This window comes from Poecilia reticulata, chromosome 17 (genome assembly GCF_904066995.2).
Source record: "Poecilia reticulata chromosome 17, P_reticulata-male-v2, whole genome shotgun sequence".
In the NCBI taxonomy this organism is placed as follows: domain Eukaryota; kingdom Metazoa; phylum Chordata; class Actinopteri; order Cyprinodontiformes; family Poeciliidae; genus Poecilia; species Poecilia reticulata.
In genome coordinates, this window is record NC_088846.1 from 18945295 (window position 1) to 18968937 (window position 23643).

Genomic DNA, 23643 nt, shown 5'->3' on the forward strand with positions numbered 1-23643 from the left:
CAAGCATTTTGTATTATTATTTATGTTTAGGACAATGGATACATACAATAAAACCTGCAGAAAATCACGTACAGTCATGTGAAAAGCGGGACACTATGATTGCCTGTGAGTTTTTCAAATTGTTAGACATATAGATATCTTATATAAAATGTATCAACATTGAAAAATTCAAGTACTATAAATGAACTATGAAAACGTCATTTTCAATTACTTTTGTAAAGGGCAAAAATGCCTTTTTTAATGAGGAAAAGCAGTCTGAAAGAAGCATACCAATGTTAAATCACTTACATTTAATTTGGTATCCTGCTGGCTCAAAATGAGCTCATGAATCTGGTAAAAGGATTTAAAGACTCCAAACCACCTTGAATTTGTTCACATTAATTCTCATAAATGTAAAATCAGAGACGGCACAAGTTTAAATCCAGAATCCCCAATGAATAATGAGGAGCTGATTAGACTGAATTGGTAAATGGAGACCAAGTTCAATATATAAAAGGTCCAATTTACATGTAAATTAAGAAAAGGGTTTCCTATCGAATGAAAAAAGTCACAACTCTGCAGGCCAAGTCCTACCTTTGTGATTGAAGTCATGAATGTAGTCTGGACACAATGTGAACACAAGGTCTCCAGGATGTCCTTCAGGCCAACACACAATGCCATCCCACTCTGGTGAACAAAAGCCATCTGAGGACAAAAACAACATTGACTTAAAAAAAAAAAAAAAGACCACAAAGCTCTGCTCTCTTATGATGGCAGCATTATAACAAACCTCAACTAACATACAGAAGAGCAGCAGCGCTGTTTGTTTTTTTTAAGGGTTGTGTTTTCATTTTAAAAAGTAGGCCAGTCGCTCGACTTGTGTGTTTATGTAAATTAGAAGCGACCGTGTAATTTGCGGTGAGTCTGACAGTAAATAAGACCTTTTTTTTTTTTTCTGTCGAGTCAAAGGAAAGTAGGGGTCATTCAATGAAACACACACTCTCACACTACTTCCCATTTGTTGCGACATAATCAACGTGTTCCCAGTATGTTGACAACAAGGTGCCAATTGAGTCGAGTGTGTTTGTTAAGGGTTTATCAGTTGCGCCAAGTTTCCATGAGTGCTTTATTGTTTTGAGAATCATACAAGTTTTCTATTGTAAATAAATGGTTTCAGCATGGATCTCATTTATAAACTTTTTTCTGCAAAACTGGCTGCATAATAGCACTCTAAGTGGACTATTATGGATAAATTAAATTACTGTGTGACATAGGTTACTTCTAGGTCTATCCATTTATCCAACTATTGAGAGATAGTCTGATAAATAGAAAGCCTGTTGATCCCAGGATGTAATAGTGGGAGTAGCATTCTTTTCTCCACAAAATCATGGCAAAATTCCCTCTCAAGGCTTGGCATTTATGTTGTCTTATTGAAAACATCTGACCACTCTGACCACTAATAAGTAGCTGTACATAAAACTTAAATGATCCCGTCTTTGCAGCAGATCCATTATTTTCTCATTCCTTGAGTGAGTTGCAAAGAACCATGTGACGCTACAGCGACTTGCATTTTATTCGTTTGTCACTGAGAGCATGAAATTAAAGGGTAGACTTGGTGGAGCTGACTGATTCCTGTAGATCTTTGGTGGGAGAAAAACATAGTTTAGTTTCAAAAATCACGCTGACCACACATCCTGGAAGTAAAAGTAGAAAAGCTGCTTTCCTTTTGCCATAGATGTTATTACCATAAAGACCACCTACTTACAGGCTTAAATTAAACACCAAAAAAACACACACACACACAAGTGTGCAATTTCCCGTAAATTTCTTGACCACGATTTAAATATAAACGTGACTACGAAGGAGTTTGGGTATTAGTGATGTCACTGGGGGTTTTAGAAAGTTTTCTTTCCCCCCCCCTCGCCCATTTGATTCCAAGCTGCAGATGTCAAAACACATTTTGCATTTTCTCCTCATACATACGGTCTTTTATAATGATCCCCGGTGTTGTTCTACACCCAAAACCACAAGCTTCAGGGCTGAGCTATTTTCACACTGGCAAGGTCTGGGGATTTGATCCCACATCCCTCCACTGTCCTCTCCAGGCAAACCTCAGTGCTCCCCCTCAAGGAAAACATTGTCTCAGCAATGTAATGATGACTTTTGTCTATTTAAAGAATCCAAATCAAATGAAACACCATCAAAACATTGCAGAAAAAACGAAGAAAAAGGTCAAATGTATATATAATATACGGCGATTTGTGAAAGCACTCCTACTCAGTTATGTTCACATTGCATCCACAAACCGGAATTTCATATGACAAAATTAAAACAAACCAGTGATAAGAAATGAAAATAAATATGGTACTGAACAATATATATTTACTTATTCATTTATTCTAATTTAACAACTACCATCAAACCCACAGGGCTACCCTTTCATCCACTGTTGCTTAGGTTGTGTGTTTGAGGTCGTCCTATTGGAAGTGGAACCACTTTAACCAGTTTGCGTGAGACATTCTCTAACAAATCTTTCAGGTCTTCATAAAACAGCTGGATTTACATAGAGAACAGATTACACAAGTGGAATAATTAGATAGACTGGGAGGCAATTGGTTGTACTTAATTTTATGTAGAGGTATGAATGCAAAAGATTTTGACCACAGCTGTATGCCACAGGTTTTGGATTTTCATAGCGGGAACATTTTAAAAGCCATGTGCTGTTTTCTTTCCGTCTCATTTCACGTCTGTTATTCTATACAATGCCAATAAAATACATTAAAGATTGTGGTCATATGTGAAAAAATTCTAACAGTATAAAACCCTTTTGCAAGGCAATAAACATAAGTTGAAATATCGGAAACTAGCGATAGTCTCTATCAGGGATTAAAGATGAAAAATTCAGACAGACGCATCCTATATGAAAGCCGCAGGGAGCAGAAGGGCCACAAAGAACCATAACTAGATAACCCTCTGCACTTCATGTACCACCAACAGATTAATGAACTGGCTGATATTAAGAAATCCTTAAAGTGGATTGGAAAAAGTTGTACTAATAGACGCGATGGAGGCAATGACCTTGGTACATAAATGTGCAGAACCCAAGAACATTATTAGAGATCTCTGCTCCTAGGGAAAAACCTTTGGATGACGAGCATAGCCCTCAAGTTTCCCAGTGATCTGGTAAACTTGATCACTGAGGTTCAAGAGAGGGAATCATTTCCAAATGTTGAGTGCTAGCACTTAGCCAGGACATCAGAAAGAAAAAGCAATGTTTTTACAGGAATTTATCAGAAGATCTTACAAGTCTACATAACTTTGTACTATAAAATTAGAGCAGAAATTCTTTCCTGCTTTTCACTTTAAATAACTAGAAAATGCTAGATGTTGCTTTTAAAATCAAATGAAGCTAAGTCAGAGCAATTCATAAACCATTATCTTGGGAGAAAAACAAAAAAATAAAAATAAAAAATCCAATCAAGCAAGCATGTAGTTTGTGTTCATCCAGGCATATGCCACAAGCTCGTCAGAGAAATGTTTTTCTGGTCATTAAGGAAACATGCTTAGTCTAATTTCTTCTGTTGTTTTGTTTTTAAACCAACATGTTCAACCTTCCAAAAGAGGTCAGAAAGCAGACACATACATGCCAGATGAATCACAAACAGTGTAGGACAGAATCATTGGGTATGCAGGGTCAGCTGTCTTATACCGATGCTCTGATGTACCCTTAAACCAGAGCCTCCAGCATTAAACAAAGCTTCTGTCAGGATATTACTGCAAAGTTTACTTATTTCACTATGTGAAAGGAGTGTATTATGTTTTATGCATTATGTGTATTAATCATACTCAAACCTTCCTTTCTATTAATTATGCTTTTAGGCTTAGAGTTAATGAAAACATGATATCTAATTTTCTAGAAGTTTAGAAGATCATATCGGACAACTAAATAAACTGTTAATAACACAGCAGTGTCAGCTAAATATAATGTATGTTAATAGTTTCTAAAAGGTTGTTATTTTTAAAATATATGTTTAATATGACCAAAAAAAAAGCCCAATCAGAACACATATTCTAATTTATAACAGAGACACTACAGGTTCCCTGTCCATTTATTGAGTGCTGAACCTTCCTCCTGCCTGCTTTTGTTTCTTCCACCACAACCCATGACACTAACAATTATTTCCAATTTTCTTTAAAATAGGCCATGTTATTAGAAGTCGAAAACTAGTGCTCAAAGGCTGTTACCGAGATGCCTGTCAAATGGCATCATCCGAGGGCTGATCAGGGATTTTCACATGCAGCTCGCAGGTTTATGGAAAATGGTTCAAGAAGGAAAAAATGGGGGCAAAAATGCTTTGTTGGTGTCAGAAGTCAGAGGAGAATGAGCATGCAGGTTAAAGATGATAGAAACAAAACTGCAGCTCAAATAACCAGTTATAACAACCGAGGGACACAACATAAAAACCCAACATGTCAAAACCTAAAGCAAATGGGCTACAGAAGCAAAAGTTCATACAGGTACGAGCAGGAAACTAAGAGTACACAGCTCACGCAGGTCCAACAAACATTTCTGTTCAATTTTAGCTTTACATTTCAGATACCAAGAATTTGATGTAAACTTCATTAAACTATTCGTATCTTCGGTTCAGAATGTTAGTAACGGTTTAATAGCATGTGGTGCAATTTTTACTTTGAACACTTTTCGCTGCTTAGAACAAATTGAGCATTGTTCAAATGCTGCAGCCTGCCAGAGTATTGCTGCTGACCATGTTCCTCTCTTTATGACCACAGTGTCCGCATCCTATATTGTCTGCCTCCAGCAGGATATCATGTCACGTAGCGCAATCCAATAAAGCACTTCCAGGACTTTATGGAACAGAAGATTTGCAGATTTGCATCATTGATGTGCAATCGACAAATCTGCAGAAACTGCTGTGTGATGCTGTCACATCAGTATGGATTAAAATTTGGTTCATTTACCATTTAAGCATTTTTCTTGTGCTATGGTCAGATTTGAAGTCGTTAGATTCAGAACTATTTTTTCCCGACGAAGGGGATATGGTTAAAGCTTTGATATAATCTACCAGCCATGAGTCACTACTGTGCAGTAAACTGCTTCACCTACAACACTAAGTAGTATAATGGATTGCACTTATATGTCTTTTAAACTAGATTGTCTTTTGTACTCTAATAACCACATCTATTTAGAGAGCGATGGTAAGCCAAGCCTGGTATGTAAAAATAATCCATCTAGCCATGGTCTACCAGCTTATGCTTGAAGGTTTACAGAGGAGCTGGAGCCTATGTCCCTCAGTCAGAGGGTAAGAGGAGGGTACATCCTGGACAGATCACTAGTCCTTCAAAGAACACAAGTCGAACAACCATTCACACACACTAACTCCAAAGGGACATTTTGAGAGATAAATTGAACTAATAACATGCAGATCCTTGGACTGGGAACAAGCTTATGCCTGGCTCACACAGCAAGATTCCCAACAATCTTAAAAATGCCTTAATTGTCAGAATAGCTCTTCAAATAATCTTAGGCAATTATCTGTTGGAATATCTCAACATATTTCTGCTGTGTGCTAAGAGTGATCTGATCCACTCTGAGGGACATTGGGACGGCTCTGATCTAAAATTGGGGAAATTCGACATGTTTGATTGTCTTGGCCCAATATTGCAGAGTGTCGGAGTGTTCCCCTGTCGATAAACAAGAATGCAGCCTGTTGAACTTGATGTGTAACCAATGAGAAAGCGAGGTGACAGAAACACACAGAAAATAAGTAATCACCATCGCACAACAGACGGTATAGTCTTTCTATTTTTTTCTCTTTTAAATATAGGTCACAGACTATCACCATTACTTATTTCCTGTCAGTCATGTTTGTTAACTCTGAATTTATGTTTGACCTCAAGAGGTTTTGTCTGAATGTTGGTGAGTGAAATTGGTTTAAGTGGAATGTGTTGCTCCTGCAATCAGTCATTTGCAGACAATTTAAAAATTTAGCCTTGTGATCCAGGCCATAAATACCCAGAGACGCCACATATGCAAACTTCTTGCAGAAAGACACCAGACAGAGATTTAAAACATCTTTACCCTTTTGGTTTTTTGCATTTATTAATTCAGGTCTCTGTTTAGCACACAGGTATTCTCTTGCATATTCTTTGGAAGAAAACTAAAAGTTTATCTGTACTTGACTGGTTAAATAAACTGACATATGCAATCTTTGTCAAGATTGAACAAAATGTAATGCTACCTGGAAGCTTGTTTTTAAAATGGTATATGCTGGAGGCTGGTAACAGACAAACATCACTTGAAATGCCAAAATAGATTAAGAACATTGGCATTCATATGATAAACACATTGATCAAAGGATGTTTACATTTGACAGACTACGTGTGCATCTTTGAATACTTGGAAAAAGCTCTCCACAACTTTCAGCATTACTAATAAAGGTCAGTGCAAAACAGTTCATCAAAGGATTGTGCTCCTTTGATGAATATGATATTTAAACATTCAACATACATATACACATTTCACGTCAAATAACTTAAGTTAACTTTTATACACTAGTCATAGTCTACTACAAAAAATATAGATAGTTGACTGCAGTTAAGCAACCAATGTGAAGCCAGTAAGAGTTTTTTTCTTTCTATTTTTTTTTCTTGACAATTTTTAAAATTGATGCATTGTCACATATTTCTTTTTTTTATGACATCCTCCAACTTTGTCTAAAATATTGGTTATTATAATGTTGAATTTTATATGTCTACTGGCTCCACTGGGATCAGAAGAGGGTAAAATCTCATAATAATTAAGAGTAAACATTACTTTCATCAATTTTGAAAGTAATGTTCAAAATTAATGAACATTTTACATCAATTTCATTACATCCCTACATTATTTTTAGAAAGAAATTATGTCATTTTTTTCTAAAAGAAAAAACAACTTCAAAACCAACAGATGATAAAATAATAAATAATAAAATGCCTATTAAAACACATAAGACTACCAATATATACACTTTATTCTATAGGTTAGAAATGGATTTGAGGTTAACTTTTTTATTTTATGTTTTTAAGTTTATGTAACTAATGCAAGATTTATTGGTTTTAAGACTATATATACACATCAGCTCAAAAAGTGTGGAGGATTCTTGACTAAACAAAAGATGCTGTTCAGTTGCTAAAGTTCTCAGTGTTAGCATGACGTTTTAAATCTAATATAAGATTCATGGGCTTTTATGAAAACCATGAAATGTTGGGTAATAACCCGAAAGGAATGTGACCACTGGAGAGAGTCAACAATAGCTTTTTTTTTTGAGAATGGTATGTTTTTAATTATATGTTTCATTTACAAAGAGTATCGTTTTGAGGGTCAAAGAATTTAATGCCGACCTCATTATTCTGAGGTTTCAAATATAGTATTACAAATGAGTTGGTTGTAAAACCCTTAGTCTTTGCTGAACAATCAGATGATAATAATACAGCAACCACCGATGCAGCAGAAGATGGGGTCTGGTGGAAAATGTTCTTCTCTGGATGGCCATAAACACAAATACACTAGAGGGTCGACTTCAATTTCAGTTTCAGGAAAGGCAGAGGGGAGAAATGCAAACAAGGGGATATCATTTATAAACCATATAACTGCTGGGCAAATTCTAAGATGACTTTTGGATTTGGATATTGGTCACTTGTTTCACTTCTCCCAGAAAGAGAGTCAGTGCTCTATCCAGATCAATGATGAATTTTTGAATTGAATTGAATTTTAGCTGAATTAAAGAAGGCTGCTGGTTCTGGGGACTATTGTTGAACCTCTTCAGATGCAGGGGCAACAAAGGATTTTACATAAATCAAGAAAATGATGAACAATCCTGAGCGTCCTCTTCATGATAGAGTTTATTCTGCTGGAAGCTTCTTCAAATTTGTTGTAATACGGAACATTACAGGAGATTTTTCCTGGTCTGGAGTTGGCATGGAGATAAATTACATGAAATTATCATTCTTAGTAATTGCACGTATTGTTCATACAGATGAACAATACGTTCATCTGTATGTAACTATACATACAGATGAACGTATTGTCATAAAGTGCAACAGCACAGCTAACAGTGGCTACATAGCGTATTCAAAATAGATTGAACAACAACATAAGAAAAGAGCAATGCTTTGTATTTCATTTTTGGATAAGAAAAAAAAATAGCATCAGGAGATATTTAAATATAGAAAAATGCATCTGAACCCAAAAGCATATTGAGGTTTGACAAAATGAAGATACTAACTGAAGGAACAGAAACCCAAGAGCAAAGAGCAGGACTCTACTCACCGGGTATCTTACCCCTTGACTTGATGTTATCTTCACATTTTTTCTTAGCTTCGACCAACAGGCCAATCTGCTCCTCTCTTGTCAGCACATCATCTGCATAAACCTGCAAAAGAGAGCAATGAAGAGGACTTAGAAAAGGAAGAACTCTAACACTAAGTACTATTGGTGTATAAAAGACAGAGTGTCAATCAGGTGCAAAATCTTGTGGAAAATAGCTTCTACAAGAAACAAAGATTATTTTGAAATATAAAAAAAACACACAAAGATAACAGGAGACCAAAAATCTGTACATTTAAACTAGTGATGTTTATATTTTACAAATTCACCAAATGTTTCTAAATAATCCATGTTGAATTACCTTAAAACACCAACTAATATTAAAGTGAGTGAGGCATTTTATTAATCTGATAATTGCAAGAAACCTTGAATGGGAGCAGGTGCAAATTTTTAACTACAGTCAGTTATTTATGCATTTCTTTCATATTCTCTTTCTTGGCTCTGCAGCAAGTCAGTCCAAATCACAACCACCCTTGCTACAAACCAAATCAGAACCAAGAACCTTTGAATTTAAGTGACCAAAACAGGAAGAACGAATCGCTGCTGGAGAGTTAGGCTGACAGTTTGTCCTGCTAAGAAAGGATCTATAGTAGGGATGGGCAATATAGTTTATCATTGATCAGAAAACATGCCATTGGAATAAGAATTATGAGTTGCCTTTCTAACAGTAAACTGACTGATAATATTTACTAACCCAAAAAAAGTAAGATTGCGATTGTTGGAAGTGTTTTTTTACAGTTGTTTCCCTACAATTTGGTCCATAAGGGGACAAATTAAATGTCAATATACTTTATATTAACACGTGGTGACCAGATGTTTGACAGCCTCCTCCGTCTCCTGAAGGCCAGATTACAGTGACCACATAGGAGGTCATGTGAAAGCATCTGGGAGTCCAGTGCTGTATTTATCTCTGTCTTTGATGCCATGTAGAATAAATATGAAAATGTCCTATCAGACAGACTCTTCCTCTTGGATAAACAGTGTCCACATGCCGTTTATAGCTGCAGTTTGTGTTGTGGTTGCTGTGTCCACTGTTTCTGTGTGTGCATGATGAAAGTCAAAACTGACAACATGTATTCCTAAAAGCTTTTTCACAGTTATGCATTTTGAGCTTTTGAGCTATGTAATGACGATTGACGTGGAGCCTCAGGTGCGGTTTTCCAGTCAAGGAAACATTTTTCATTCTAATGGGTTACACTGACTGACTTGCTGTTTGCTCGCGGATCACTTGTAGGCAGTGACAAATGTGACTGCTTTGTAGTCAGCAACATTCATTTCCAACAGAGCGTGACAAGAAAGGTTGAAATAAAAACATAAATATGCTCACCGGGTGCTGAAGATTAAAGGACAGAAAAGGACAAATGAGTATACTTTTTAATATTGCTGTTTCGAGACATTTTTCATTTTGTTTGGAGGGCTAAAGTAACGTTTCCACACAGAGCAATGGAAATAAGAACCTCTGTGTTGCATCCAAACTCTGGGGAAATTGTTTAAAATAGTTTAGAGAAAATTCGTCCTTAAAAAGATAAAGAGAATTTATATTTAAGACATAGCTAAAATAAGAATAGGAAAAGTATTTATTTAGAAAAATGAAGAGGGATAAAATGTATATTCCAGATGCATTAAAGTCAAATTAGTTTAAAATTGTGTAGGTTAAACTAAATACACTGAAGCCATAGTGTCATTCAAAAGCATGATTACCAGTTAAACTGATAGAGCAACACAAAGTAATATAGCTTAAGTAAGTGGAAGGAAAATTATTCTTAGCTTTCAAAATGTTTTACAAATAAAAATAAAATATGGTGAGCATACATTAACACTCATCACTCCTGTACCAACACATTCTAAAACCATCTCTTCTTTGAATTAGACCTGGAAGTCTTTAGGGGTCTACCTTGACAACCTTTACCAGCGTTGATGATCTAGAGACTGAGACTGAACTTTTTGTCCTTTCTTTTCTGCATAATAGGTCAAACCCGTACAGGATGGTGGGCAGCTGTAAACATTAACCAGGAATAAGCTTCAGGTATTTCACCATCAACTCTGACCAATTTCCGAACAAAACCTCCCCACAGCACGATGCTCCCACCAACCCGTTCTGGAGTGAGAATTGTGTGTCCAGGTAATTGGCAGTACTAGTTTTCCACTACATAGAGATTTGCATGTGGACCAAAATGTAAACTTTTAGTCTTTTAGTATTTGACCAAAGCTACTGGAAACAAATGCTTACGTAATTGTCTCTAATACAAGTTTCTGGTTTTCATCTTCTACATGTTTGCAGAGTTTCTCACATGGGTTATAGAAATATGGCTTATGGCTTTCTTTCAAGGATGTCTTTCTTTTTGCTACTGAGGACAGATTTGAAGTGCATTTACTAATAGCTGCCGTGTGAATTGATTCTCTCCCAACCCAGTTATGGAGCTACACAGCTCCTCCAGAGTTGCCGTAGACCTCTAGGCTACTCCTTACATAACTGATCTCCTTGGCCAGTTTATCAATTTACACTGATAGCCATGTATTGGGAGGTTTTCAGTTTGGCCAAGACTTTCAGTTTTTGGCTGGTTAATTGAATGGTGCTCCATGCACTATGTGATTGTTTTGTAACCTAAGTAAGCTTTTTACTTTGCAATTTTCCTAACTAGTGTGGTTTTGTTTTGTCTTTATTAGGTCGAGGCCAGAATGCCGATAACATTTCACTAAAAACACAATAAATTGCTTCTATTTTATGATAGAAATATAGCTTTACACCAATGTGATTGTTTGCATCAACAGAATAAAACAGAAAATCCTCCAGTCGTTCCAGCATTTTCTCAGGAAATTCACAAAGAGGTTTTTAAACCATAAGCCAAGAAAAGAATGATTGAAAATTGTATTGGTTTTTGAAACTAGAAAGCTTTAAAGCCTTGGTGTTCCTTGACACCTGCAACTATCATTTTGATTCCACCAAAAACAACATTATGTGCTGCTTTTTCTTACTCCTGAACACGCATTACAAATAAAATACACAGAAAGTTCTGGGCAACAGAATAAAAGGTGGAGAAGTTGAAGCGGTAGAATTAGAAGACACTGTATGTGTAGAAGATATAAAAAAAAGTTGGCATTGGTAAATTTCTGTTTGTATTCTGTCCTTCAGATTGCCAAAATAAATACATTAAATGCGGTGGAATCCTAAGTACATAAATTGAACATCACTCTCACCCTTCATATCCAAATATCCTGATTTGGATGTAAAATGCAAGAACTCTGGAATATCTATCTATATTCTGCAAAAATTAAATCTTTGACAATTTGGGAACAAGGACTGGCATGAATTGCTTTTAAAGCAAGTCTCTGATTTCTGCAATCTTTACATAAACTGCAAAAATACCAAGCTCTTGTGGGTTTTCTCCATACAAACCCACAATACCTCAATCCATCAATATTTTCATTTGCTTTCTGTGCAGAAATAAGGATATCCAGTCTGGGAACTGAATAAGGCTACAGAATGAAGACGTTTATGGCTTTGCATGGTAAACAACCACAGATGGAACAACATCTGACCACAGGCGAATAAGGATAGATACAACCTGTTTACTGGAATAACTATGCCAATATAGAATATTCCACTGACAGCTCCTGAGACATTACCTCAATTTTCACCTCAGTAACTTCCCAATGGTGCTTTAGGTCAAAGTTCAGTCAATTAATGACCAGCAACGGATAGTGAAATGATTCAAACAGCAAGAATGATTGTAATAAATATTTTACAACTATCAGATGGAACGCTTGTTGGGAATAAAGCTGAACGTCCAATCAGAAACTGTGAAAACATTTACATTATCTTTTTTTTTGTAAAAACAACAAAAATAGATATGTTTTTCTAATTTACCCTCAACCATGAGGAAGAAGAGTATCATTTGCAAATTCAGGAGGAGAATCCCGGGTAATAAGTATGCCCTCAGATTATTTCTGAAAACTATTCCTCCTGCGCTGGCCAGAGTCCAAACCTCCAAGGCAAACACAACTTTCACTGGGAGAAACATGAACATTCTTATTTACTGTATTTGATTCAAAACACAGTCTCTTTTTGTTGACCACTTTTGGGTCTGTGCCAGTATAAAAAACTGAAAAAATATACATCATATATCTGTGTGTTTTCCATCACCAGTCTCGAATATAAACCACAAGTTTATTTCTCTATGCAAACTGCAGCATGACGACTGCAGCTGCAATGCTCTGCAAGAATATGAGGCAGAAGGCAGAAATGTGTTCAGGCTGCTCTGTCAGTGTCGTGCCCCTTAAGTTTAATAACTAATTTAAAAAATAAATGAAGCTACATTTGGATTTCAGTTTGCTTGGGCATTTGATCACTTCGGGTGGTTTGTAGAGTGAATGTAAAGTGAACAGCTTCAATCTGCGTGTGTTAATTTCAAAAGAAGTTGGGGAAAAAAAAGGATGAAAGAAGATTTTCTTTTAACTTGTTGAACACCAAAAATGAAGTCATATGGATAGGCGCCATTCAAACGCAGAGCAGACGTTGGGTTTCTGCTACATTGCTAGAAAACCCTCATTGTGGATTGACTTTTGCTTTTCTTTTCTTTTCTTCTTCTTTTCTTTTTTTTTTAATAAAAAGTCCTGGTTAACCAGAGTCATTTCCTGAAATGCTGAGCAGTGAATCAGAGAGTTAAATGCTTTGTGAGGTAGATTATTTGTAGAGAGCACAAAACAAAATCTAGATAAGGCAGGAAGTTAAAACAGACCACAAAAACCACACAGTTCTGAAATAATTACCTACAGTCAACAGTCAACTCTTGGTTCCTCTTAATGTGGAACAAAAGGCACAGCAGTCTGGAGGAACACATCATTACCCTTTCTGACTGAAAACAAGACTTTGATGTAGGTCAGTCTTTCTAAATCCTATTTAAGGAGGTTTTTATACAGCATGACGACCCCACTATTAAATGACTTGCAGTAGCTGTCAGAATATGGCTGTGTTTGAACACATTTGGGACACATTTTTTGTTATGTGCATATTGGAGGTTTTGTCCATGCACAAAGTTTTCTAAACGCTCAATCAATAGTGACAAAAAGGTTACAAAGCTGCAAAGAGCAACTACATTCTGTAGCAAGGATTTCCTCCAATGTGAAGGCATCCGTCCGTCCGTCCATCTATCCATTTATTCAACATAGGATTAAGCATAAACATAGACAACAATCTCGCCTCTGACATTTTCTGTTCTTTCTAGCTAATCCCAGTGGCCAGTAAACAGACTGATCTTTCTTTACTAAGGAGATCAGAGCAGAGTTCACTAGAGGCAAGGATGTCTATCCATCTAGTATGCTATCCTATCACTACTTATGAACAAGTAATTGATATATTTGAACTCCTCTACTTGAGACCCCACTCTGACCCAGAGGGAGCAATTGCAATATGGCTCAGGGTTGGTGAAGGCACCCTAAGGAATCAGTAATTCTAAAGTAATAACTTGGTTTCAAAATGTAAAAGTTAAGGCTTTTCTTTTTTCTTTTTTTTCTGAATGGCTGTGTTTACTAGGGGAATATTGCAGTGGATTTCTAATGACTGGTTTCCATTTCAAGACAAACTTCACTCTGTGATCAAGCAATTCATGAATTGTCTTGTAGGTAATGATTATTAAGACACAATGAATGAACACACACATTGCTGTACTTTATTGTTTTCTTGTTCTGAAAGCGTAAACTCTTAGATCACAACGGTGTGACTAGAAACACAGCTCATATTAACGTCTATATTTCAAAAAAGTCCTAGAATAAGAAACCTCTCTGTTCACTGATTGTTCAGTGGGAATAAGTTATTACGGAAAACTTAGCTATAAGGTTGAAACTTTATTTTCCAGATCACACCTCATCACATGGATGATAAATAATGCTCTAATAATATTTACTCTGGTTGCCATGAAGAGCTTCTTTTATGCAAATACAGCTGAATGTTTGTTTTATGTACTTGTTTTGGTCATCTGCCATTCTTTACACCATAGGCTAACATTCACTTCCTTGTTGTTGGCATGCATTCAAAATCCTGTCCCAAGGGGTATTGGACTTTCCACCTAGAACTACGTTTTATTTTTTCTTCAGAAAATTGTTGGGACTAGTAAATTACAACTGTGCTGAAACTACTTTTTACCCGTCTGTCCCACTATCTGGAAAAAACATGAATATGTTACTTCTGACATATTGTACCACATGAATGTTTTAGCGGATGAGGTCCCTGGATATTCTAAACTCTATGAGTCAGTGCCACTCCTCTTCAACTGTGCAATTTACATTTGATGATAAAAACCACAAACCACAAGACTGGTTGTCCTTTGGAAATGCCTCCAAACCACATTCAGACTTGAAGCAGCATTTAGCTCCTAATTATACCCTGCTTTGGTCGTAAGCCTAAAGAACAGCACTTTTGTCCCAGATGGAAACATTGTGTGAGTGTGTGTGGGTGCATGTGTTTGCGTGTACTTGTATATGCGACTTATAGAGGTCCACTTTCACAATATTTACCAACAAAGGGAGGTCATATGTGGAAAGTAAATGACGTTTCCCCAATCCTCACTTCTTTCTTTTTTTTCTCTCTTTTTCTTTGCACTTCTACTGTGCTCTATCAGTTAAGGGTATGGTGTGAATTAAGTTTTGGTTAGGATTAGGAATAGACTAGTAATGATTAGGGTTGGGAAAAATGCTTGGGTTAGGCATAAATACAGTTGCTAAAATGAATGGAAGTCAATACAAGGTCCTCAGTTTGTATAGAAGTACAAGGATGTGTGCATTAGTGTGCGTGTGTGAGTGTGTGTGTTTAAACAGACAAAGCACGTAGCTTTGACTGCACCGTTCCCTAAAATTATAAGAGGATAATTGTTGCATTATGTAAGCAAGTAAGGGCTGTCGCTCCTGTGCAGCAGATCAAATGCAACATTTCAATTTTCATCAAAAGCTTAAAACTACAACATGTTATGTAACATTCAGATGCTTTGGACATTTAAAAAATATATATATTAACGACCATACCAAGCCAACTAAAAATACGGATAGTAGTTAGGGGTTAGGTGGTTCTAATGTTAGGACCATGAGTTTCAATAAATGCCAGTGCTTATGTGAAATACAGTGCCTTGCAGAAGTATTCACACCCCATGAATATTTTCACATTTTATCACATCACAACCAAAAACTTCAATGTCTTTAACTTGAACTTTACATTTTAGTTGAAAGGATACATGTTTTTAAATTTTTTAACAAATAAATACCAGAAAAATGTGGCATGCATTAGTGTTTAGTCCTCTATTACTCTGATACTGTAAATAAAGTCACCACCACCAGCCGCCTTCAGAATTCACCTAATTAGTAAATAGATTCCATCCGTTTGCAATTTATTCTCAGTATAAACAGTTATTCAGTGAAGGTTTCAAAGATTTGATAGAGAAAATTAGTGAACAAACAACACCATAAAGACCAAGGAACACAACATGCTGGTCAGAGGTAAAGCTGTGGAGAAAACAATAGCTCATAAAACAGTATTGCCAAATTTTAAACATCCAATTAGTTCTGAGAATCCCTAACCTTTCAACATCTTTCAATCTCTTTCCTAATTCAAAAATAAAAAAAATATGGCACAAGTTCCAACCAGAGCTGGACTGCATGTTAAATCACAATCGTTGCTGTAATATAAATTTTGTAATACAATCTCAGAATTGAAAAGTAGTAGTATGGTGTAAGATATTACCAAATACTACTAAGTGCCTGTGGTGCCTTGAGTGCCTTGCAGGTAAATTACTTATGTCAATAACATTCTTTGCATAATTAATAGACTTTCACTGACTTGATGTCTATTTTGTATTGGTCAAAATGCCAATCTTCAACAAGATTGGTGGGAAAAATATGACAAGGCAAAAGAAACAACAGAATAACAAAATTTAGGATTAACTGCAATAAATATTGCCATGTTTGCAATTACATGTTGCCCTGAAATTGTCTGCCAAACAAAACAGGACTGCCCAACTAAACTGCCAGGAAAGGAGAACAAGAGGACCATGGTAATGCAAAACATATTCATTTGTTAAAATGTCCCATTCAAAGTTCACGCAAAAATCCAATACATAATCTGTAATAAGACGAGAAATATTTCTCTTGACAGATGTTTTCCATCTAATCTGCCATAGTTTGAATTATTTTCCAAAGACGAATGGACAAAAAATTCACTTTAGATTTGCAAAACTGGCAGAATATATCCTGAACATTAGGGCAGCTGGAATATCTGTGAATGGATCTACAAAGTGTTGGCTCAGAAAAGGTGAAATGCATGCCATGCTTTTGAGATTTATTTCAGTAAACACATGCAAACCACATATAATTTTTCATTATTTCTTTTCTTTTTTTTTTTTGTTTGATCCATTACATAAAATATAAACTGTTTTGATGAAGGTGAACTTTGTGGTGAGCTGTCTGCTGTTTTTACGTTCACTTTTATCAACTCCCTACCGTCACTGAACATTTTTATTAAGCTCTTGTAAAGGCAAAGCCATGTGATTTACAATCCTGACACACAGTCAGCAAAGCAACTCCTTCCCCGCATAGACTATCTCAGCGTCATATTTTATTTTGACATGAAAAAAAAGAAGAGGTACTGATGACAATTGAATGCGAACCGATATCGAGTCCATTCTGCATACAAATCTTTCGGCCGATTCAGCCCTTGTACTGCATTGTGTGTACACTGTGTTAATTAACCCTAATGTGACAAAGTGTAACTGACTGAGAGAAACTAAAACAAAGTGTTTTACCAAATGTAATTTGATGCCATAGCAACAAAGTTAGAGGAACTCTTTCAGGAAGTGATAAAACTCAACTATTGCACCATCAGCTGTAAATGATGAGAGTTGAGCTCAGCATTGCAATCAGCGATGAAAACGTTTAAACATTAAAAGGTGAAACATGTAGAGGGCACCACTCCAATCAACAATTTCTCCTCTGTGAGGCAAAGGAATCAAGTCTCCCGCAGTCTGTTAAAACTAGGACAAGGACACTCTTTCTACAACACCCCCTGATTGTGACTGCCTACTAAATAAAGCAACTCCATTCTAGACTAATTAGGCACCACATAATTATTCAAGGTGTTTCTTACTCGTTGATAATACTGCACCCCTCTGTTTTGCATGCTGAAGCTCAGTGTTGTACAGATGGTCACCTTGACTATAGCGCTTGTGAGAAAAGACATTTCAGTGTCCTCATGACAAATTTAGTTAACCCCTTAACTGTCACCCTTAAAACCCATACATGTATGTCAATGGGTCCATGAGGACTCCAGTGTCCTAGTGACAGGTAATGTTATGAACAAGTAGACTGTGATGAAAAAGTTTTCTAAACCAAGACAGGGAAGATTAATAATTGACACTTAAGATGGTAAGCATACTGAGAAGATCAAGAGGGTACTAAGGTCCTCCACTGAGCTTCAGACACCAACTAGTGCTACACAGAAAGGATAATAGAACTGGACAACTAAGAATTTGTAAAGCCATATGTAGCACTGTTTTGCTTGAATAGTGTTTGTAAAATAATTTACCATAATGAGTTAAAGAAAGGGCAGCACAGTGGCGCAGTTGGTAGAGCTGTTGCCTTGCAGCAAGAAGGTTCTGGGTTCGATTCCCAGCCCCGGTCTTTCTGAATGGAGTTTGCATGTTCTCCCTGTGCATGCGTGGGTTTTCTCCTGGTACTCCAGTTTCATCCCACAGTCCAAAAACATGACTGTTAGGTTAATTGGTCTGTCTAAATTGTGTGAGTGTGAGTGTGTGTGTGCATGGTTGTTTGTCCTGTGTGTCTCTGTGTTGCCCTGTGACAGACTGGCGACCAGGGTGACCCCACCTCTTGCCCGGAATGTTAGCTGGAGATAGGCACCAGCAACCCTCATGACCCCACTGAAGGACAAGGGTGTAAAGAAAATGGATGGATGGATGGAGTTAAAGAAAGCTGTGGATTTGTTTAAAGGTTAATGTGTGGATGGCAGTTGTGCCCATTATGCTTTATTGTTTTGAGTTTCAGTTCAGTTATTTTTTTTAAATCAACTCCTTAACTGTCACCATCAAAATGCTGACCTTTAAGTCAATGTGTCCATGAGGACACCAGTTAAGGAGTTTAACAAATTGCTTGGTTTTATACTTTTCTTTTACTTTTTTTGTTTGCAATATTATTCCAGTGCTAAAAAACTGCAGTTAAAGCTGACCAGGATAAATATATATATATATATATATATATATATATTACTATATATATATTACTATATGAACATCAGCTATGGATTTATAACTGAATCATAACTGGATCAGTTATGGATCAGCATTTAATGGCAATATTTCAATCTTTAAAGAACGATCTACCTAAGGATTTACTAGACGATATAGGATCCAAGAACAGGCAGGAGGCAAGCAAAACAAATACAAAGTAGATGTTAACCATAACAGAGAAGATGGACTGAGGCACAGTCAAAGAAGGATGTTAATATATCACAACATGAGTATATAACTGATCAGAATAGATACATGAAAACCACAAATACAAGATAACAAAGAAAAACCTTGTAATTAACAATTATTCCACTGTTTTCAGAATTTTAACTATTTATTGATTTATTATGGCTAAGACAAATAATCTTATTCTCAATTGGACAATTGTGCATTTGTTGTATCTGAAAATTCATTTTAAAAAGTTTTTTTTAATCAAATCTAGACTTATTCCTTTGAAACTACTTCCATTTTAAAATAAATCAGTAGAAAACAACCTTGTTACATTTTAAAGTAAAAAATTATGCTACTAAGTCATAACACTGATGTTCCCCAACAATAATGTGTTATGTTGAGTTATTTGCTACATGAAGAGAACGAAAAAAACATTTTAGAAGTATTGTGGAATGGGCTGGCAAGTAATCCATAAACTTGGCAATTAGTCAATGAATTACTACCTGCAGATACTTTTCTAAGATGTTATGGCTCATGCCAGTTACTGGTATATAATATGTTCTTATTTTGACACACATAAATATATTGTACACTCAAAACTAATCTCCTGCCCAGAGAGACACTAAGTACCTGCTGCGAGACCAGACCTATGTATTACAGCTGGATGCAGGGAGGGACCCAGGTGCAGACTAACGGAGATGGCAGGAAGATATTTTCATTGAAAAAGTAGGAAGCAAAATAGCAGAAATGGGCAACAACAAACTGAGAGGATGATAAAATCAAAATATAAAAAATAAACTTGTCTTGGAAATCAAACAGAAAAGAATAATTATATATGCAAGTAAAGATAAGTTGAAACCAAAGAACATGAGTTGAAACCAAACAACAATCGAACATCATAAAAAATATGTAAAAATCAAGCAAAACATGGGAAAATAAATATAATATGGCTTCCATTAAAATTATAACAAAAGAGATAAACAAAACAAAACAAATACAAAACCATATACTTAAACATCCCTCACATGAGGAGCAGGCAGTAAGATAAACCTGCAAAATTACCACTGTAACAGCATTAAAAAAATAAAATAAAAATAAAACATGAGTATATAATTGCTTCCAGTTAAAGTACAAAGCAACAATAATTCCTATTGCAGTTAACATATTGTAATAAAAGTATATCATTTATTTATTAGATGATTAAAATAAAATAAAAAAGTTTTTGAAGTAGCTTTTACTCACTTTTATTCTTCTCTGCTACTTGCAACATAAAGCAACACGAGCACAAAAGGCTTATATTCACTGGGTTATTCAGACTATCTGCCTCGATATCTGGACTGTTGTCAACTGCCAAAAAGACTTGCCAATAAAATGAAAAAAATATATATATTAAAAAAATTTAATAAATTACCTTAAATAAGTGTGGAGAATTATGCTCATGTAGATTTCAGAAAAAGATTATCTGATTTTTTAGATGGAAATGACTCCAGATAATGATTTTTTTCTTTCTTGCAAATAAAAAGTGCATTTCTGTTTCACCAGTCAGCTTTGCAAAGCAACATGTTGACAAGAGACAGAACAACTGTGTTCAATCTGGCACTTTCTTGGGTATCCCAATAAAAGGCTTTTAAACCACATGAACAGTTTTATGTTAGATTTTAAGGTTTCCTGACATCAGTAAATAACCCTTGCATGCATTATCAAGTTGAATGTGTTCTGAGGCGAGTCACACAGAGGCTTATGCACTTTTAATCTACATAAACTTGGTTGTTTATTGAAAACTTGAAATATTATAAGTCTATATGGATCTGTGTATACATTTAGGTGATGCAACTAAGATGTATTTCCCTGCATATCTATAAAAACTGTGGGGAAAATCAGTAAAATAAGTCACATTGTGATTTTTTGCCAATCCAGGGTCACAGGTGGCAATTTTCAGATTCAGTTTCCTTCTATATCACAGAAAATAACTAAATGAATTCATTACCTAGGTAACCAACCAACGCAGACTATACCTCTTGCATTGTATCCTATCACAACAGCAGTGGTAACATATGAATGTTAAACATCTCCGGGGTGCACTCAGAGCTCGAATAAGCATTTTCTCTTTTATTGCTCCCAATGGACTGAACTGCTCAATTCCTTTACCTTAGAAACACATCTGCAATTGAGCAGCTTTAAAATATTTTTTTTTCATAGCACCCAGAATAGAGAGCTGTTTTACATAATAATTTCTTAGAATAATAAACATGCTTTTTGCACTACAGACATGCCAAGTTTGCATTTATGTTACTATTTCTCTTGTGTACGTTTTTTCTGTCTTATGAAAAACATGTAAAATATTTCTGTGCAGTTATTTCTCTTTGGATTTCTCTTTGGGATGAAATCTTTTGTTTCCCCAAAACAAAAAATGTTTGCTTAATCTTAAGACCTTTTTGTCTCAATTAAATTAATGTAAAAAAAAAAAACAGTGAAAATGAAATGAATTATCCAACAAAGCTAGCAGACCTCCTTAATACACAAGAACATTTATCTGTCAAAACATGCAGTATGAAATGCTCCAAAATGATATGCTAAGATATTTCTGGATCATAGCCCAGGCAAAATGTATGATAGATCATTAAGTGCATTTCAAGACTTAATTAGATAAATGTTGATGTAAATAGACAAGGATAAAGATGCTCAGGCATTTTTGTGTGTTAAGGAAACACAAAGAGACATAAGATGTACTGAACACAGTGCGCTCCAACTGAGAAGACTGCAGTTGGTCTGTCAGCACTAGCTTTCAATTTCCCATGCAACAAGGTCACTGGTGCGTCTGTGCTTACATCACGTTTCCGTTTGACTGAAAATTGCTCAAAATCTCAGGTAAAAGGAAGAAAATGATGTGCACAACAGAGAAATATTACCGGTTAAATTGTAGCAAAACACTAAATACATCTTAATATGAATATTTTTCAATATTTTCATAGCACAGGTTTTCAGTGTTGGTCCTCAGAGCCCATGTCTTTCATGTTTGTGTTTAATCACCTATTTAAGTCAGGCGAGTGGAGTCAGGGAAACACCTAAAATATGCAGGGCAGTGGGTGCTGCATGTTTAAACAGGATTAACACCAAAACGGGATTAAAACAAAACAAGAGCAAAACAAACTTCATGAACCCCAATAATAATACAGACATAGTCTAACATTTCTGCACAACAATTGAATTTTATTTTTTGAAAACAAAATATTTTTAGTGCACATCTTACCAGGACTATAAGATTTTTGTAGTTTTTGTAACATGCTGTCATAAAACATGTATTAGATAGAAATCTGATATTGGTGATCTTTACTATCCTTTGTGTAATGACTGTGTTTAGATTTCACTCAAATAAAATCTGTCTCTTATATCTAATCTGTCACATTCTCTGAAGTGAAATTTCAATTTAAATGTAGCAAATTAACCACTAGCTCTTAATTAAAATGTAGAAAATAGAACCGCGAATGGTCTCTCTTTAATTAGGAACAATCTGAAAATAGGCAGCAGTTTTTTTTGTTTTGCATGCATGCTCCAATTGGAGAGCAACATCACATTAAAGATTGTAAAAATGGGATAAATGTATTATTCATTAAAACCAACATTCAAAACCTTCTTAGAACTATATAATGATGTGTTACATTTAAATAGGACATATCTCTGACTCTGACTTTGCTTAGTTTGCCTTGTTGCACACATTAATCATTGTACAATCTGATGATCTGAAACTCCATAACTGAACCAATGCACCACTAAATAAAACGTCTCTGTAAGATGGTAACTTTTTGATTTCTAAATATTAAGAATACACTAGACTGAACCAGCTCAGTCAACATATTGACACATTTTTTATGTGTTTTAGTAATTAAACTAACTATTTAAGGCTGTCTTTCCATCACACTGCACTAACAGCTGTAACTGAAGACTGAAGCAACACACTCGCGTCAGTCTTCTTGTGCATAAGAAAATCATAATTTTCTTATGCACAACATGCAAAACATTTCAAATAAATCCAAATCATATTACTAAATGTCAGTCTGAATCAATGCTATGTCTGAAACGCACATCTGTAATCTCCCCTCAGTTGGAACAATCAACATATTAAGATTTTTGGTTTGAGGTTTAAATGTAGTCAAGTTAACATTGGTGCCATAATTTGAGTGAAAACTGGCAGAGATTTCCATTGGACTAAATATTTCTCCTGTATTACTTGGAAGTTTGTGAAATTCATCCTTAAACCCCATAAGCCTCAGAGTTTTTCAGTGAAACTAAGAAGGGTCTTATTAAGAAATCCAGCTTCCTCTCCGGCATAAGCAATGCAACTGGGGAGCAGTCCTGGTCAGAGTTTGAGCTGGGTCCAAATAATGTAAACAACTGGGTCACATGTGTGAAATACTACTCTTTCTGGTTGTAATAATTAAGGGATTCATTCAGAATGCTGTCTAAAATTGTATTCCTGTTGTATTTAAAAAAAATCTAAAGGCAAACTGAAAGGTGCTAAGTATGAATACCTGAAATATAATCTATCATTTTACAGTGGGGCTGGGGGTTGGGCCTGAGCTGGACTGTCCGTCTATGGGAAAAACCTTTGCATTGCAGAGAATTTTCACATGTCAACTTGAACAGAGCCAGTCTGGAATTTCAAACATATTGCCCAAAATGAAGGTCTCAGCACAATATTGACAATTTTCTATCCCACAAAAGACTCAAGACTTTTGTTGATGTAATCCACTTGTTCCACACACTAAAACACTTTATTACCCCACAAATTTATAGCACTAAATACATCAAAAGGCACAACTTCAG

At 35.7% G+C, this 23643-nt stretch overlaps 1 protein-coding gene across 2 annotated transcripts in view; it reads right to left on the reverse strand.

Annotated features, from left to right (window-relative positions):
• pth1r (parathyroid hormone 1 receptor) overlaps positions 1–23643 on the reverse strand; it is a 57438-nt gene that overhangs the window by 18045 nt on the left and 15750 nt on the right. The window contains exons 2-3 of one of the 2 annotated variants that reach the window (XM_081598287.1): positions 8309–8411; positions 574–684 (exon numbers count right to left, since the gene is read on the reverse strand). In XM_081598287.1, coding sequence (XP_081454413.1) covers positions 574–684; positions 8309–8411 — 214 coding nt within the window. The remainder of the gene's footprint in view (positions 1–573; positions 685–8308; positions 8412–23643) is intronic. The other variant, XM_081598288.1, reaches the window with a different exon arrangement.